The 19,255-nt window shown below is 44.4% G+C and overlaps 1 protein-coding gene across 1 annotated transcript; it reads right to left on the reverse strand.

The window, feature by feature from the left end:
• Positions 1 to 244: 244 nt before the first annotated feature.
• Positions 245 to 17,169, reverse strand: LOC143664755 (nuclear envelope pore membrane protein POM 121-like). Its single transcript, XM_077138153.1, has 3 exons — positions 15,954 to 17,169; positions 15,179 to 15,264; positions 245 to 549 (listed from the first exon to the last, which is right to left on the reverse strand). Exons 1-3 carry the CDS (start codon positions 17,167 to 17,169, stop codon positions 445 to 447), a joined length of 1,407 nt encoding a protein of 468 aa, XP_076994268.1. The 3' UTR covers positions 245 to 444.
• Positions 17,170 to 19,255: the final 2,086 nt, after the last annotated feature.

The following is a 19,255-nucleotide window of genomic DNA, read 5'->3' on the forward strand; positions in this document are numbered from 1 at the left end:
GGTGACATTTGGGGGAGAGGCAGAAGCGCCAAAGGAGCCTGTGTGAAGGGTGGTGGAAAGCATTGTCCGGACGGGTCCCACAGGTCCGTGTGGAGCACGTCTCTCGAGAGTGAGTCAGAAGACGGCCTTTATGAGGGTTGGAGACAGACGTAGGTGCCTCAGCAGCATGAGATGGGCACTTACCGGGGCTCGGTGTGGGACCTTGAGGACTGGCGGTTTACCAGTATCCCAAGACACTCGCAGCTGGCACAGTATTCTCCTGATGGAAAGGGAAGTGAGGATTTCTAAGAGGCTGTGTGGCGCGACAGACGAGGGAAGTAGTCACAAAAAAAGATAACATGTACTGAGCTCTTAATATAAATTAGGCATTACAGTTAGCACTTGAGACGATTATCTTATTTAAGTATCAAAAAAATGACCCCAAATGGGATGTGGTTCTGCAGTCTATATACAGGGTACAGGCTCAGTGCTCAGCTGGGGGCTCCTGCGTGGCTGAGACATGTGCCCAACGTGAAGCTGTGTAATTGCGCTGGGTTGTAGCTCCATCATCTGTGGAAAGAGAGAAAATGAAAGTGACTATGTAGAAAGGACTAAAAGGGATAATAAATGCACAGCACTTAACACCATGTGCCTGACATATAAGCGTACCATAACTCTTACCTATTACCATCATCCCCATTTTATCTGCACATAAACAGAGGATCAGCTATTTGAGTAACTTACCCATGACGCAAACTGATGTGTACAAGAGTTGACATTTAATAATTGATGGACACTGACACCAGAACACAAAATCTTGAGCACTGAAAGGTACTTGCCCAACAGGCTCAACACAGTAGTGTCTTTAGATGACAATGTATTGAGATCAAAGTATCAGCTGATTTACCTGCCAACCTAGAAACTTTGTGCCCATCCACATTATCTTTCCAAAGGAAATGCTAGAGGGCTTCGCTCACTGCCTGTGGGCGTCAGAGGCTCCCCCTTCGCTTCTAATCTGTCTTGTGTTGTCTTTATTTCCTCAGTGGAGAAAAGCTTTAGGGTTTCTTCAATAAGTACATAACCTTCAGTATGGATTTCAGAAGTGAAAGTTTTCCAGTCTTCTTGGAGGAAAAGAGAAAGACAGGCCTCACTGACTATACAAACACAGTCTCATAGGCCGGTTGGGAGAGACCATGGAGGGAGGAGTTCACCAGGGCCGGAGGAGCCCCTTCAGAAAGCTCATGGAGAGAAAGAGCTCAGAAGGAAAATGCCCCGGGAGGAGTCAGAAAGAGCCACAGGAGCTGAGAGAGCCATTTTGAAACCAGGCCCGGGAGGGAAGGCCAGCAGGCGTCACCACGTGACAGAGGAGCCCGGATGCCAGCGGCCTTCCCCCAGAGAAGACACCACTCCATGGGTCCATCAAAACAGAGTAGAAAGAGCAGCTGAGCTCACTTTGCCTGAACCGAAAGCCAACCCTCGTATCCTGTGAACTGTTGTCAGACCTCCAGCTGCTGTTCAAGTGGTGGCAGAAAGCTGAGTACCGGCGCCCGACTACGCATGCTGGCATACAACCTCGAAGGGGAACCGCTTGTAGTAGCCTTACGATTGCTCTCGTAATACTAATGATCCTGCTGTGTAAGGCAGCTTGTTTGAGTGCAAAGGACGGTGTGCTCAGCCAGACACATGACTGATGCAAGAGAAACCTACCTGCTCTCGGCCCACATAACGCTTCCATCTGTAGCCAAAGGCGGCAGGATAACTTTTTCATCAAGGCCTCCCACACCTAGTCCAGGGAGAGCAATTAGAAGACTGTGGGATACGCCTTCCCAATCCCTAAGCCAGATCTTCTCCTATCGTGCTCCACCAGTACAGAATTTCCACCAAGTCCCTGCCCTGATAGCTTTTTCTGGCCAAGAAAATATAAAGTTTGAACCTCCTCTAGAAGGAAATCTAGCTGACAGTCTATTCCTATGGTTTCAAGTGACCCACTTCCAAAATCAGTCATCCAATAATCAAAGCAATGCAAAATTCGGCCTTACAAGTCCCAAATGAGATTCCTGTTTCCCACCTTGCACATGTAAGCCATTGTCACAAAATCCCTTCCTCCTGGGTACTTGCAGACAGGTACAATGAAAACACCTGTAATTACACCCTGGTGTCTGGGGCAGGGGGAGACTACACAATCAGGCTTTTTGCTGGGATCTAATGAAAAACATTACAAAAGGGGAAAATGACATGGTCACTACTCATTATACATATCTAAAGTTGAGATGGAAATTAACCATCAAAAACCACAGAAGATGGGCTGGCTGGCAAAAGTCTTGCTCATATCCATCCTGTGAGAACCTTACAAACTGGGTCCCCTATCACGGCCTCTGCCATGACCTAAATGAGACAATAACAGCCGCAAAGTATTTAGAAAACTCCATGTTTTGCAAGGAACCAATCCGGAAGTCCTATGTGCACAAAAGGCTGACATTTTCATCTGTGGAAGTCCCAAGAGTCAACTGTCTTTTGAAAGCACGGAGAGGCACCTTTGATGCTTCAATGTGTAAACAATATTTGGATAAGGGGCCAATGTACAATAGGGTATCTAAAACTTGATATCTCTTACCAGCTTGCAAGCTCTAGGTATGACAGTAGCTGGACTGGGGTTGAGCATAAGACTATTAGCCTCCTGGGAGGATTTGCCTACTGTGAGGCTGCTCTACAGTAGAGGTAGAAGAATTTACCAATACTACTGCTGCAGCTCTGGGGGGCAATTCAACTTTCCCTAAACACATTAACAAATGTTATAGATAATCAGATGGTCCTGACTGTCTTCTGGCAGAGCGTGGAGGGATCTGTGCAGGAGTAATCCTTGCTGCTGACTGAGCACAACATAAACAGGCGACACACCCAAGCCTCGGTTCAATAACATCGACAGTCCCCGACACAACCCATTTGGGAGTCCATCGAAAACTACATGCTCAAATTGTCATGGTGGCTATGCATAGTGGACTCCCTAATAATTACTATCACGATCCTACTATTTGGTTCCTGACTTCTTCATTTTAAGGTTGATCCCATCAATTTATTACTAATTTAGGTCTTCCCATTAGTTCCCTACATAAAAATGGTGAGTTTCTCAGCAGTAGGTACAATAGCTTTTAAAGAGAACTTGGGCAGAATAATTATGATGGCATCCACAAATAACCTCAGATGCCTCTGTCACAATGACAAAGATAAAAAGATCGCTGGGCTTTGGAAATACTAAGCTATGTTGTTGGCAAGCAGGCCACAGTGGGAGTATAAACAATCGGCATGAATTTCTCAATGTCAGACAATAGCACTCTAAAAGAGGTTTTCATTTCCATCTGGAAGATCCATTAAGAGAAGAAACCTGTCAAAGTCAGAGTTCAAACGCTCCAAGTTTTTAGTTACTCTAAAGACCTGTATATCCTGAACAGTGATGCAGCACAGCAACCAGCCATGAATGCTCACTTGCTGCCTCTCTTCTGGGCTGGCAGCCAAGTCCTCGTGGAGGTGGGGCCCCAGGTCCCTGAGTGGTCACCCTGGTGGGTGTGGCGGGGGCGGCGGCTGCCTGGAGCTCCATTGCTGGCGTGCGGGTCCATCCTGCCTTCTTAACTCTTAGTACCTGACCTGAGTGAAAACTTGAGGCTCCTAAGCAGCAAATGATCATAACCCAGGGCTATGAACAACTTGGCCTTCTGCCCGGTGACAATCAATCAGATGACCCTCAGGGTAGCCAGGGAAAAGCTTTGTCCTGCCGGGCTGGATGATCATCCGCATTCACCTGGAAGCAGCTACAGAAGAGAGACCTTCACCCTTCAGCGCCCCACAAGAACGAGGAGCAGGGCAGAGGAGGAATTTGTCACCAGGATGAAGTCTGATCAGAAAGTGTTCCGTCTAACTTCTGTTTCTGCTTGAGCTGTGCTTATTTCCAGAAAAACATAGCAAACAAATGCCTGTAGGAAGCCATTAAGAACTGCAGCTCCTGCAGCCATTTCCCTAGTGCTCCAAGGCGAAGCACAAAGTGCAGTGAAACAGAAAGGGCCCATCCTGACACTGCCACGAGTTCCCACCCTGCCACAACCGGGGAAGTCCTTCCTTTCCCCAAAATTAAGCCCCAACCTGACTTTTACTTTGTGAAGCCCACTGCCCACATGCATTAGCCACCGGTGCACACATCCCCTGACCCCTTCTAAGAGAACCACTGTCACCTCCCTTCAGGGAGAGCTGCCTTTAGGACAGGAGTCCACCTTATCCATTTTGGCAAAAGAATAAAGTGCTGCTTTGCTTTACAAAAAAAAGAGAAGTGAAGGCTAAATAAAGTGGTTGAGACAGTGATGAAGAGAGCTTACTCCCATTAGCATCACTAAAAGAACCACTGAAGGCTCATTTCAGTGAGAATAAATGTTCCTAGAGAACAGACTAGGAATGTAAGAAAACCTGTCCCAAGTATGTAATTATAGCATATAACATAAACAACTTCTTGACCCATTCTAAAACACAAATGTCTAGGTAACAAAAAGTCATGAAAATAGTCAGTCAGCGTTGGGACTGCGCGGGGTCTCTTGTGAGGAGGATATGGGTAGGGAATAACTGTGACTTTTCTTAGAAAATTTATAATTAACCTGATTAATGGATGGGACTTCCTGAACTGTGGAGTGAGAAGGTCAGCAAATCCACTCCCTAAAAACCAATGATACACCACCAGTTCCATAGCAAAGTGATATAGACTCGCTTTTCCCTGCTCCTCCCCTTTAAACACAACTACATACTTTGGAAATTATTCAGAAGACAATGATGAAAGGACTCAATGCTGGAAAGAAGAAGCTGGACTGACTAGGGACCTCAGGACTTGAGGAACAGCACATGGGGAGTTCCCTGGGTGACCTTTCTACCCCTCTCCTTCCCGTAAAGCCAGGACTTGGTGCAGAAAGGAGGCCTGCACCCTGGACTGCCAGCAGGCATGGCCAGCATCATCTGGGGAAAGCCGCTTTTCTAGCCCGAGGACTAGCTTCTCCCACTGGAGGCCTGGCAGGAAGCCCAGTGCCCACTCCACGGTGGCACGCAGCCCCAGCTGCCCACGGCGACAGCCACATCAGCGACGCCTCCACCCAGTGGCACAAGGAGACCCCGGACCAGGACTTCTGACCACTTTTTTTACAGAAGGTGCTCACAGCCACCAGCCACGCAGGGGTGCTTTCTGCCCAAGGACAGAGCCGTGTGCACGGGCAGGAGCCCCCAGAGTGCCAGAGGAGGTGGCAGATCGGAACAGCATCCCAGGCCAGGGCCTAGAGGGAGACTGCCTGCTAAGACGGAAAACTTCAGTTGGGCCAAGGGCATCTTCATGTGACCACCCAAACGTCGGAGATGCAAGAGAAAACCATTCCTCATACCAAGAGCAAGGAAACCACAATTGAGGTGAGAAAAGACAATCAACTGACACAAATACCAAGATGAATACAAGGTTGGAATAACTGGACAAGGATTTTTGAAAAGCCTTCATGAATACATTCTCGTTTGCTAGCTGCTGGAATGCAACACACCAGAGACAGATTGGCTTTCAATAAAAGGGGATTTATTTAGGTAACGTATAGTTCTTCAGAGGAAAGGCAGCTAACTTTCAGCTGAGGTTCTTTCTTACATGGGAAGGCACAGGGTGATCTCTGCTGGTCTTCTCTCCAGGCCTCTGGGTTCCAATAACTTTCCCTGGGGTGATTCCTTTCTGCATCTCCAAAGGCCTGGGCTGAGCTGCAAGTGCTGGGATGAGGTATGCTGAGCTACTTGGGCTGTGCTACGTTGCACTCTCTCATTTAAGCACCAGCCAGTTAATCAAACATCATTCCTTGCAGCAGACATGCCTCCTAGCCAACTGCAGATGTAATGAGCAACAGATGATGTTTACATGCCATTGGTGCACATCCATAGCAACAGAACTAGGCACCTTCACCTGGCCAAGTCGACACCTGAACCTAACTCCCACAGTACACTTTAACAATCAACTGCAAATTCTCTTGAAACAAATGGGAAATAAAAGAAAAATCTAAGCAAAGAAATAGGAGTTACTTTTAAAATAGGAAAAAGAAATAAAATGAAAATTACATGATTGAAAAATACAATAACTAAAATTAAAAATTCACTGGATGGACCCAACAGTAAGTGAAGATGACAGAGTGAACTTGAAAACTGATCAATGGAATTTGCTCAATCTGAATAACAGAGAAAAAGAAAAACAAGCAACATCTCACAGGACTTGGATGATAAAAAGTGGTATATAATTCATATCCTCAAAGTTCCAGATGGAGAGAACACAGGGCATGGGACTGAAAATATACTGGAAGAAATAATGGTGAAAACTCCCCAAATTCAGTTAAAGCCATAAACCTACCAATTCAAGACAGACCCAAGGAAATCTATACCAAGATCCAGTATAATTAAACTTCTGGACACTAATGGCAGAGAAACAATGTTTAAAACAGCCAGAGAGAAATTGCACGGGTGGTTCAGTGGTAGAATGCTCGCCTTCCATGCAGGAGACCTGGGTTCGATTCCCAGACCATGCACCACCAAACCCACCCACCCCCCAAAGAAAGACCAGAGAAAGCAGAAATTACTTATAAAGGAATGCCAACTGGAGTGACAGCATATTTTAATGGGTTTTATTTATTATTTTCCTTTTAAAATATTTTTATTTAGAAATATCCACACACGTACATTCCAGCCGTATTATACAATCAGTGGCTCACAATATGATCACATAGTTGTGTATTCTTCACCATGAGCATTTTTAGAACATTTGCATCACTCCAGAAAAAGAAATAAAAAGAAAAAAAAGAACTCATACATCCCTTACCCCTTATCCCTCCCCTTCTCTCATTGACCCACAGTATTTTATTCTACCCAATTTTTACCTTTTATCTCCCCCACTATTTATTTTTTATCCTTACTTTTTTTTTTACTCATCTGTCCATACCCTGGATAAAAGGAGCATCAGACACAAGGTTTCCACAATCATCTGGTCACACTGTAAAAGCTCTATATTAAACAATTGTCTTCAAGAATCAAGGCTACTGGAACACAGCTCACCAGTTTCAGGTACTTCCCTCCATCCACTCCAGCACATCATAAACTAAAAAGTGATATCTATACAATGTGTAAGAATCTCCAGGATAACCTCTTGACTCTGAAATCTCTCAGCCACTGAAACTTTACCTTGTTCCATTTCTCTCTTCCTCCTTTTGCTACCAGAAGGCTTTCTCACTCCAAGGATGCTGGGTACCAGCTCATCCGTGGGAATCATGCCCCATGCAGATTTATACCCCTGGGAGTCACGCCCCTTAGAGGAGGAGGGCAGTGAGTTCACTTGCTGCATTGGCTTAGAGAGCGAGGCCACATCTGAGCAACCTCAAAAGAGGTTCTCTGCAGGTGACTCCTAGGCATAATTATCAGCAGGCTTAGCTTCTCCTTAACAGTTTGTTTCTTATTTGAAACCATGGAGGCAAGAAGAAAGTAGCAGAACATCTTTCAAGTGCTGAGAGGAAATTGTCAGTCCTGATCCTAAATACAGTGGAACTACTCTCAAGGGGTGAATAGGAAATGATATTCTTAGAGGAAGAGAAACTAAGATAATTTGTTGTTAGCAGACCTACCTTTAAAAACATTGTTAAAGGAAGATCTCTGAGCAGAAATAAAATGATGACAGAAAAAGGCTTGGACTTCAGAAAAGAAAGAACAACAAAATGAGGAAAAGCAGAAGTAAATGTAACAGATGACCCTTTATTTCATGAGCTTCTTTAATCATGTTTTATGGTTGAAGCAAAAGTGGTAACACCATTTCATTAGTTTTATTTGCATTCATTTTGGGTGTCTCCAGTTCTGTGTGCTCAGTAATTCTATTACATACCTATTGACAGAACCACCATCACAACCAACATAGAATTAATCCATCATCGAAAGTCTCCCGTGTACCACTCTTTACAGCCACACGAACCCAGTCCCCTCCCGACCCTAACCCTGTCAACCAATACTCTGTTCTCCATTTCCATACTCTTGTTATTTCAAGAACATAATATAAATGGAATCATACATAAAAAAGAAAACTATAGACCAATCTCTCTAATGAATATAGATGCAAAAATCCTCAATAAAATTCTAGCAAATCGTATCCAACAACACATTAAAAGAATTATACATCATGACCAAGTAGGATTCATCCCAGGTATGCAAGGATGGTTCAACACATGAAAATCAATTAATGTAATACACCATATCAACAAATCAAAGCAGAAAAATCACATGATCATCTCAATTGATGCAGAGAAGGCATTTGACAAGATTCAACATCCTTTCCTGTTGAAAACACTTCAAAAGACAGGAATACAAGGGAACTTCCTTAAAATGATAGAGGGAATATATGAAAAACCCACAGCTAATATCATCCTCAATGGGGAAAAATTGAAAACTTTCCCCCTAAGATCAGGAACAAGACAAGGATGTCCACTATCACCACTATTATTCAACATTATGTTGGAGGTTCTACCCAGAGCAATTAGACAAGAAAAAGAAATACAAGGCATCAAAATAGGAAAGGAAGAAGTAAAACTATCACTGTTTGCAGATGATATGATACTATATGTCGAAAACCCAGAAAAATCCACAACAAAACTACTAGAGCTAATAAATGAGTACAGCAAATAGCAGGTTACAAGATCAACATTCAAAAATCTGTAGCATTTCTATACACTAGTAATGAACAAGCTGAGGGGGAAATCAAGAAACGAATCCCATTTACAATTGCAACTAAAAGAATAAAATACCTAGGAATAAATTTAACTAAAGAGACAAAAAACCTATATAAAGAAAACTACAAAAAACTGTTAAAAGAAATCACAGAAGACCTAAATAGATGGAAGGGCATACCGTGTTCATGGATTGGAAGACTAAATATAGTTAAGATGTCAATCCTACCTAAATTGATTTACAGATTCAATGCAATACCAATCAAAATCCCAACAAATTATTTTTCAGAAATAGAAAAACCAATAAGCAAATTTATCTGGAAGGGCAGGGTGCCCCGAATTGCTAAAAACATCTTGAGGAAAAAAAACGAAGCTGGAGGTCTCGCACTGCCTGACTTTAAGGCATATTATGAAGCCACAGTGGTCAAAACAGCATGGTATTGGCATAAAGATAGATATATCAACCAATGGAATCGAATAGAGTGCTCAGATATAGACCCTCTCATCTGTGGACATTTGATCTTTGATAAGGCAGTCAAGCCAACTCACCTGGGACAGAACAGTCTCTTCAATAAATGGTGCCTAGAGAACTGGATATCCATATGCAAAAGAATGAAAGAGGACCCATATCTCACACCCTATACAAAAGTTAACTCAAAATGGATTAAAGATCTAAACATTAGGTCTAAGACCATAAAACAGTTAGAGGAAAATGTTGGGAGATATCTTATGAAACTTACAATTGGAGGCGGTTTTATGGACCTTAAACCTAAAGCAAGAGCACTGAAGAAGGAAATAAATAAATGGGAGCTCCTCAAAATTAAACACTTTTGTGCATCAAAGAACTTCATCAAGAAAGTAGAAAGACAGCCTACATAATGGGAGACAACATTTGGAAATGACATATCAGATAAAGGTCTAGTATCCAGAATTTATAAAGAGATTGTTCAACTCAACAACAAAAAGACAGCCAACCCAATTACAAAACGGGAAAAAGACTTGAACAGACACCTATCAGAAGAGGAAATACAAATGGCCAAAAGGCACATGAAGAGATGCTCAATGTCCCTGGCCATTAGAGAAATGCAAATCAAAACCACAATGAGATATCATCTCACACCCAACAGAATGGCCATTATCAACAAAACAGAAAATGACAAGTGCTGGAGAGGACACGGAGAAAGAGGCACACTTATCCACTGTTGGTGGGAATGTCAAATGGTGCAACCACTGTGGAAGGCAGTTTGGCGTTTCCTCAAAAAGCTGAATATAGAATTGGCATACGACCCAGCAATGGTATTGCTGGGAATCTACTCAAAGGACTTAAAGGCAAAGACACAAACGGACATTTGCACACCAATGTTTATAGCAGCATTATTTACAATTGCAAAGAGATGGAAACAGCCAAAATGTCCATCAACAGAAGAGTGGCTAAACAAACTGTGGTATATACATACGATGGAATATTATGCAGCTTTAAGACAGGATAAACTTATGAAGCATGTAATAACATGAATGGACCTAGAGAACATTATGCTGAGTGAGTCCAGCCAAAAACTAAAGGACAAATACTGTATGGTACCACTGATGTGAACCGACATTCGAGAATAAACTTGGAATATGTCATTGGTAACAAGAGTCCAACAGGAGTTAGAAACAGGGTAAGATAATGCGCAATTGGAGCTGAAGGGCTACAGACTGTGCAGCAGGACTAGATATAAAAACTCTAAAATAGATAACACAATAATACCTAATTGTAAAGTAATCATGTTAAAACGCTGAATGAAGCTGCATCTGAGCTATAGGTTTTTTTTGTTGTTGTTTTGTTTTGTTTTTTTGTTTGTTTTTGTCTGTCTGGTTGTTTTCTTTTGTTTTGTTTTTGTTTTTACTATTATTATTACTTTTATTTTTTTCTCTATATTAACATTCTATATCTTTTTCTGTTGTGTTGCTAGTTCTTCTAAACCGATGCAAATGTACTAAGAAACGATGATCATGCATCTATGTGATGATGTTAAGAGTTACTGATTGCATATGTAGAATGGTATGATTTCTAAATGTTGGGTTAATTTCTTTTTTTTCTTTTATAAATAAATAAATAAATGAATGAATGAATGAATGAATGAATGAATGGAATCATACACTATGTGACCTTTCGTGTTTGGCTTTATTCACTCAGCATAATTGCCTTGAGGTCCAGCCAGGTTGTTGATGTATCTGTAGCTCTTGTCTGTTTCTGTGGAGTACTCCTCCACGGTAGGAATGTACTGCAGTTGCTAAACCACTCACCCCTTGAAGGACTTTTGGGCTATCGTGAATTAAGATGCTATGAACAATTGTGAACATAATTTTGTATGAAAATAAGTTTCCATCTGTGGTAAATGCGCATATGGTAAGCCAGGTTTAAGATGTCAAAGGAAATGCCAAACGGTATCATTTACATTTCCATCTCCAAAGTATGAGCAAACCAGCTTCTCTATGTCCTCTCCAGCATTTGGGGTTGTGCAAATCATTCTGATAGGCATGTGGTAATAGCTCCTTATGATTTTGATATGAATTTCCCTGATGGCTAATGAGGTTAAACATCTTTTTCGCATGCTTGTTTTCCATCTGCATGTCCTGAAGTAGATTTCGAAAATTTATGTGCATATTGTCATTCTTACTGCAATCACTAATAAATAATTCAAAAAAAAGAAAAAGGGGAAATTAAATTGATACACCAGAAAAACCTTTTTAACACAAAGGTAGTAAAGGAGGTAGAGAGGGGCAAAAAAAGATATGAGACAAATAGAAAAAAAAAAAAAACAGTAAAATGGAGGAGATGAGACCACCCATGGGCAAAAATCACATCAAACAGGAATAAACTAAAATGTCCAATCAAGAGGCAGAGATTGCATATTCAGAAATCAAGATCCAAGTCTATTCTAAGTGTGAGACACACTTTAGATCCAAAAATGCCAATAGGTTGGCATTTTAAAGATGGAAAAAGCTATTCATCGTAAACAGTATATATGTGTAAAAGAACTAGCATAGCTATGGCAACATTAGGTAAAGTAGATGTTAAAGCGAAAAAATTACTAGAGAGAAAGAGGACATTTAAGAGTCATAAAAGGGTCAATCAGGAAGAGAAAACATTTCTAAACTTATACACAGCTAACAAGAGAGCCCAACTTCCAAGCAACCTAACTGCTATCATTGAAATGAGAAATGGATGAGAGATTAATAAGAGTTGAATATTTTAAGACCCCACTCTCAATAGTTGACAGAACAAGAAGAAAGAAAATCAGTAAGGATACGAAGGATGACACAACACGATCAACCAATTCGACCTAACTGACGTTTATAGAGCACTCTGTCTCCAAACAACAGAACACACTTTTCCAAGGCTGCGTGGAATATCTTCCAGGATACAGCATTTGCTTGACCATTAAAAAGACCCAATACATTTAAAAGGATCCAAAGCTTTCAATGTAGGCTTCAGGAGATAACAGAATAAAATTACAAATCAAAACCAGAAAGAAATGTGGGACATCCCCAAATATTTGGAAATTAAAGAACATACTACTAAATTCCTGAGTCAAGGGAGAAATCACAAGGAAAATTAGAAAATAGATTGAACTGAACTCAATTCACACATATCGGCATTTATGTGATTTCAATAACATTGCTTAGAGGTAAATTTGTAGCTTTGAATGTCTGTATTAGAAAAGTGCAAGATCTCAGACTGAAGGCCAATTCTTCAATCTTGAGTAACTAGTAAAAGAGTAAAGTGAACCGAAAAGAAGCAGAAGTAGTGAAATAATAAAGATCAGAAGCAAATAAGTACAATGTAAAACAGGAATACAACAGATAATTTATTTAAAGCACAACAGTTGATTCTTTGAAAAAATTCAATATAATTTGCAAACCTTTAGACACACTGACCAAAAAGAGAGCAAGAAACAAAGCCAGAGAAAGACAGAGGAGACAATGATTGCTAAGATCTGGGACCAAAGAGAAAGCATCATAACCCACTTCACAGATAAGGAAATATGTGAACTGTGCCCATTTGGAGGTACTATGCACCCCAGGAAAGCCATGCTTATCCTAACCCAATCTTGTGGAGGCAGCCATTTTAATCCCCAATCAACAATGTGCATTGGGATCTTCTGATTAGATTGTCTCCATGGAGATGTGACGCACCCAATTGTGCTTATTAACTTTTGATTAGATGGAGATGTGACTTCACCTATTCCAGGTGGGTCTTGATGAGTTTACTGGAGTCCTTTGAAAGAGGAAACATTTTGGAGAGAGTAGAAATGAAAGAAAGAACACAGCCTAGAGAAACGAGGAAGCCTCACAGCCAATAGAAACTTCAGAGCAGAGCTGGCACATATGTGGACACGTGGAGAACAGAGACAGATGTCTGGAGATGCTTGGAACCAGGCAGACATCACCATGAGATGCTGAGCAAGCCAGAGCCTGGTGAGGCAGATGCCAGTCATGTGACTGCCCTGCTGACAGAGGGTTCTGGACCTTCCTGGAATTAAGGTACCTTTGTTAGTGCCTTATTTGGGGCGTTTCCACTTCCTTAGAACTGTAAACTTGTAACTTATTAAAATTTCCTTTTGTAAAAGCCATTCCAGCTCTGGTGTGTCACATTCTAGCAGCTTGCGAACTAATACGACAACTTTATATCAGACAACTTAGATGAAATGGACAAATTCCTAGAAAGATACCAATTCCTGAAACTGACTCAAGATGAATTAGAAAATCTTACTAGCCCTACAACTAGTAAAGTCATTGAGTTAGTGATTTAAAGCCTTCCCATAAAGAAAAATTCAGGCTCAGATGGCAACATTAATGAACTCTCCCAAACATGTTAAAAATTACACCAATTATTCCACAAACTCTTCCAGAAAACGGAGGCGGGAATCCATCACTCTACCAAGGCCAAATACACTGACACTAGAACCAGATGAAGACATCACCAGGAAAGAAGACTTCAGACCAATATCTTGTGAACACAGACACAACATTACTCCACAGAATATAAACAAACTGTACACCACAAAGCGTGAGTTTTACTGGTTGCAAATTAAAAACAAGGATTTGGGTTGTTGGAGGAACCCCAAATAGGATGCAGTTTGTGACAAATGAATCTGTCTTACAAATGAATTACATACCCGTATTGAACTGGAGCTGAGAGGAGCTGAACTAAATACTTTTGAAATGCACTCTTTTGGCTGGAGACTGCAAAGCTAGAAGAGACTCCCCACTGCTTATAAACACAAGTAGTATCCAGATCTTGTTTTTTTAGGAATTCTAATCGCCAATAAAAGGAACCAGCATTCCTGGTGTGAAGTAGTTGACTCCAAGTCTGGAACAGGGAAAAGACAAGACAATCTTGGCGCATCTTGAGGGACCAGAAAGTAAAGAAGTGCTTAAAAAGAGGTGTAGGCATGTTAAAGGCACTTCGGAGTTAACCCGAGGTAATCCACAGTAGCCTAGTCTAAAGCAACTCAAACAACAAAATTAAGTGACAATAATAAATAGTGGCCCAGAGAATACCATAATGATTGATGAGGCCATTCAGACACAAATGATTGAATAAATTAATTGAGAGAACTCTTCCTTACAGAAGAATTCTAGTTGAATGTAGAAGAAACCAGGGAAGTAGAAAATCATTAGAACACCACGGTAATAACTGCTAAAAGCAAGATCCATTGATGGATGCTAAAATAACTGGGTAAAAGCTTGAGAAACAGGATTTTTGCATCGCAATGAAGTGTGCCCCCCAAGTATTTATGAGTCACACAAGGAAAAAGAATAACTGTACAGTGGAGAACCTGGCAGACAGCACCTTCACCAGGTGGTCAAGGAAAACAGCAGACGCTAAGACATCCTGCACCCAGGAGGACATGGTAAGAAGGGTACGTCGCCTCTGTGGGATTCTCGCAAAGCTCCAAGACCTCCATGTAATCACGAGAAAACAGCAGGCAGATTTAAATTGAGGGTGTGGCTACAAAATACCTGAGCAGTACTATTCAGAGGTGTCAAGGCCCGAAGGAGAAGGAAAGAGGGACAAACTGCCACCATTTGGAGACTCAGACATGACAAGTAAGTGCAATGTGGGATTCTGGTTGGTTCTGGGACAGAAAGATGATTCACTGGGAACCCTGGGGAAGTTCACTTAAGCCTGTAGTTCAGTTAATAGTATGGTTATTAAGCCATGTGACTTTCCTGGTTTCAGTTATAGCTCTGTGAGATGCTAACACTAGGGGGAGCCTGGGAACTCCGCTAGCATGTTTGCAGCTCACCTGTGGGGTGGTGCTCACGGCACACGCTAGGCCGGATCTAGCCTGCGGTGAGGTGGATGGGTGGGTGGGAAGCCGCAGAGGAGAGCAAGTGCAGGGGCTGCCATTCCACACACTCCCAACACGGAGGCGTCAGGAGCCGCCTCACACAGGCACCAGAGGAGCTGCTTTCCCGTCAGCCGGAATACAGGAAACGGCGTCATCAGTCTGGCTCCACACGTCACCGCTCCACTGTTCCTCCACTGCTGATTCAAAGAGCAAACAGCAATGACACAGAGCCCCCTGATAAGTTAACAAAAATATTTTTGGGAAACACAGGCAAGGGCCCAATTAACCTTACGGGAAAGAAGGGAGGAGGCAACGAGAGAAGGCAGTGGGCGTCCTGCCTGGAGGCAACTGGCCCCAAACCTCCCTCTCCTGTTGAAGATGCCTGACTTCTCTCTTCTTGATTGAGGTTAACAATCTCAAGCCACCCGACTTTTAGGGGCAAATCTGGCAGAAAAGAAGCTGGGAAGGAAAACATCATCTCTCTAGGGAAAGGTCTGACCAACCTGGGGGTGGGGTGGCAGGGAGAGACCCCCTGTACAGCATTCTCAAAGGCAATGCTAGTTTCATGACTGTCGCCTACAATGTCTGTCCTAGGATCGGTGAGGGACAAGAAGCAAAGCACAGGAACCGCCCAGGCGGGCCAGGGCCAGGGAACCTCTTTTGAAAGCAGCCAGGCCAGCCAAGCAAGGCGAAGGGCTGGAGAGACAGCCCTAGAGGGGGCCACACTAGCAGACCAGGAGCAGCCCCACTGGGTCTGGGGAGTACTGCCTGTTCTTGAAGTCCTTCCACTAGGAATTCAGGCCAGGGGCTGCGGGAACCCGGTGGAGAAGGGGCAGGGGGCCGACGCTCATGGTGCTGCCGTCTGGGACGGCCTCAGTCTTACCCTTCAAGACCTGGTTGATCCATTGCATGGCTGCTTTCTTCTCCAAGTCCAGGTCCTCAGCCGTGACCCGGTGACCTAGCTGGAGGGGTGGGGCCAGGGGCAGCAGGGGCTTCCGCCTGCTGGGAAGCAGCAGAGGAACCTTGCGTTTCTGGGGTCCGGCCCTAACAGAAGCAGGCGAGCAAATCCCCAAGCTAGGGTTCTGGCCCGAGGGAGCATCTGAAACCTTTTCCTCCTGAATCTTCCTCCCCGGGGGTGACACCTCAGAGGCCGAGGGGCTGGGCGAATGGCCTTCCTCGCTGGCTTTCTCTGCGGGCACCTGGGGATGGGAGGAGCGTGGACCGGGGAGGAGGGCTGCACCTGGACGGCTTCTGCTCTGCAGCGGACAGAAACCTCGAGTGGAGCTGTACGAGCTCATGATGGCGTTTCTTTTGCTGCATGAGCTCAGGAAAGAAGTGGGGAGTTTCTTAGCCAGGCTGTCTTTGGAGCTTTGGACACAGAGGTCACGCTTCAGAGGCCCTGGCCTGGGCACCAAGGAAGAGAGGGCGCCGTCGACGCCCAGGGGCGTAAATGCAGACCGGACAGGCCCGCGGCCGCCGGGGCCCCTACTCGGACAGCGCGGACTCTCGGGGTCTACGTGGCCTCGCTCCTGCCTCCCTGTGCCTTCTCGGGCCTCGCCGAGAGCCGTCGGGTCGCCCTCCTCCTTGGCTCTCAGGTTATTGCCCTCTTCCAGGGCCTTTATCGGGATCTCCGTCCCACAGGGGCGTGGGCGGCGTGCAGAGAAGGAGGCCAACAGGTAGCGGACTACCTGCTTCAGTGCCAAACACACAGTCGGTCTGTCCTTAGTGGGTGCCGACTTCAGCGCAACTGAGGTGCGGAACATGTCGGAGCCGCCTGCAGCCAGCGCGGGCATCGGGGAGCCGCTCCCGGACGCAGAGAAGAACCCCAGAAATAAGGACCAGCGCGGGCGGGCTGGGGGCGGCCTCGGGCGGGCCACGACGAACCCGCGGCGGAGGCGGAGGGCAGAAACCAGCGGATCCTCCAGCTCCGGCGTGCCCGCCAGGTCGAGGGCAGGGGCAGCGGCGTGGAGCTGGCGGGCCGGGACCACGCCGCGGGCAGGGGCCGCGGGCCAGCGGAGGACCGGTCTCTCGGACAGGTCTCCGCAGCACAGGGCCGGGGACGGCGGCTGGGGGCGGCGCCGGCTCAGGTAACTGCCCATGAGGACTAGTTCTGCGCTGTCGGCTCCTCGGGTGGTCGGCGGCTCCCAGGGCTTTCCGTTAGCTGCCGAAGCGCCCGAAGCCCGGCGAGCACTGGGGCATCGCGGCCTGGAACGCGCCGTTGGAACGCGGGAGCCAAGGGGGGCGGGAACCAAGGGAGCGGAGCGCAGTGGGGCGCGAGCCAAGGCGGTTGGGAGCGCAGGGGGGCGCGAGCCAAGGGGGCGGGAGCGCAGTGGGGCGCGAGCCAAGGTGGTTGGGAGCACAGGGGGGCGCGAGCCAAGGGGGTTGGGAGCTCATGATTCCATCATATGTATACACCACGTTTCGCCCTTCCATTCATTAGTCAGTGTACCCTTAAGCCACTTCCGTCCATTGCAAATCCTGAACTATGCCACCATAAACACCAGTATGCAAGTGTCTGTTCATGTCCCTGCTTTCAGTTCCTCCAAGTCTCCAGTAATGGGGTAATGGGGTCCTAGGAAACCCTACACACAGCCTCCTGTGGAGCCACCGCACTGCCCTCAGAGAGGCTGCCCCTCTCAGCCTCCCTACCGTATAATCACACAGTTTTCCTCACGGTAAGATCCCACAGTTATGCATTCCCCACCACAGTCTACAGGAGGACATTTCCATTTCTTCCACAAAGAGAGAAGCAGAGAAGGAAAAATAAAGAAAAAAAGACAAAGCAACAAGAAGAATTCCATACCCACCTGTGGTATCCCTCTCGTTAGCACCTAACTTTGGTATATCGCGTTTGGTGCAGTTAACGAGCAAACACTACAATGTTACTGTTAACGTAGATCTAGTTTGAGTTAATTATATTTTTTCAATTTACCATCCCCTTTTTAACACCTTCCAATGATGACACTCAATTGTCCTCCTCCAAGTAAATACTTTCATCTATACATTTACTCACCATCGTTGTTCGCTTTAGGTTTCACTATGTTCTACAGCCTGAGTTTTATTCTCTGTCTTTCCTTCCCGTGTCATACATGCCTCTAGCCTTCCTCTTTCAACCATGCTCACCTTCAGCTTTATTCATTGCACTCGCAGTATCATGCAACTATCAGGTATACTGTGCCATTCGTTTCTGGATCTTTGCAATCAGTCCTATTGCACGTTCTGTGTTCCTTCAGCACCAAGGGCCCAAAGTTTACCTTCTTTCTATCTCCTGATAACGTGTGTTCTCCACCTTAGCTCTTGGAATTTGCTCATTATCGTTCATTCATATTAGTGAGACCATATGGTATTTGTCCTTTGGTTTCTGCATTATTTCGCTCAACATATTATCCTCACGGTTCATCCACTTTGTTGCATGTTTCATGACTTTATTCTGTCTTACAGCTGTGTGATGTTCCATCGTATGTACATACTGCAGTTTCTTTATCCATTCATATGTTGATGGGTATTTGGCCTGTTTCCATCTCTTGGCAATTGTGAATAATGTTGCTATAAACATCTTTGTACAGATATCCATTCATGTCACTGCTTTCAGTTCCTCCAAGTATATACCCAGTAACGGGATTTCCGGACTGTATGGCAATTCTATATTTAGTTTCCTGATGAACCACCAAACTGCCTTCCATATGGTTGCACCATTCTACATTCCCACCAACAGTGGATAAGTTTGCCTCTTTCTGTACATCCTCTCCAGCACTTAGAGTTTTCTGGGTTTTTTGATACTGACCATTCTAGTGGGTGTGAGATGATATCTCATTGTGGTTTTGGTTTTCATTTCCTTTACAGTTAGTGGAGTTGAGCATCTTTTCACGTGGTTTTTTTGGGGGGGTGGGGAGTGCATTGTCCGGGAATCAAACCCGGGTCTCCCTCATGGAAGGTGGGCATTCTAACCTCTGAACTACCTGGGCACCCTTTTTCGTGTGTTTTTATTCTTCTTTTTTAATTTTCTTCTTTTTTTTCCCTCTCTTTTTTTTAAATTTTCCTTTCATATGTTTTTGAACCATTTGTATTTCCTTTTTGGAAAAGTGTCCATATATTTTGCCCATTTCTTCATTGGGCCATTTGTCTTTTTGTTGTTAGTTGCAGAATCTCTTTATGTATTCTACATATTAAACCCTTCTCTGATAT

This window comes from Tamandua tetradactyla, chromosome 20 (assembly GCF_023851605.1).
Source record: "Tamandua tetradactyla isolate mTamTet1 chromosome 20, mTamTet1.pri, whole genome shotgun sequence".
Taxonomy (NCBI): Eukaryota; Metazoa; Chordata; class Mammalia; order Pilosa; family Myrmecophagidae; genus Tamandua; species Tamandua tetradactyla.

What these genes read in the sequence shown, in the direction of transcription:
- LOC143664755 (XM_077138153.1), bottom strand. Translation starts at nt 17,169, where the DNA reads ATGGGCAGTTACCTGAGCCGGCGCCGCCCCCAGCCGCCGTCCCCGGCC. An exon ending in GATCAACCAGGTCTTGAAGG is followed by an intron (nt 15,265 to 15,953) that starts GTAAGACTGAGG and finishes TTGAATCAGCAG; the next exon opens with TGGAGGAACAGTGGAGCGGT. An exon ending in ACGGGAAAGCAGCTCCTCTG is followed by an intron (nt 550 to 15,178) that starts GTGCCTGTGTGA and finishes CTCTTTCCACAG; the next exon opens with ATGATGGAGCTACAACCCAG.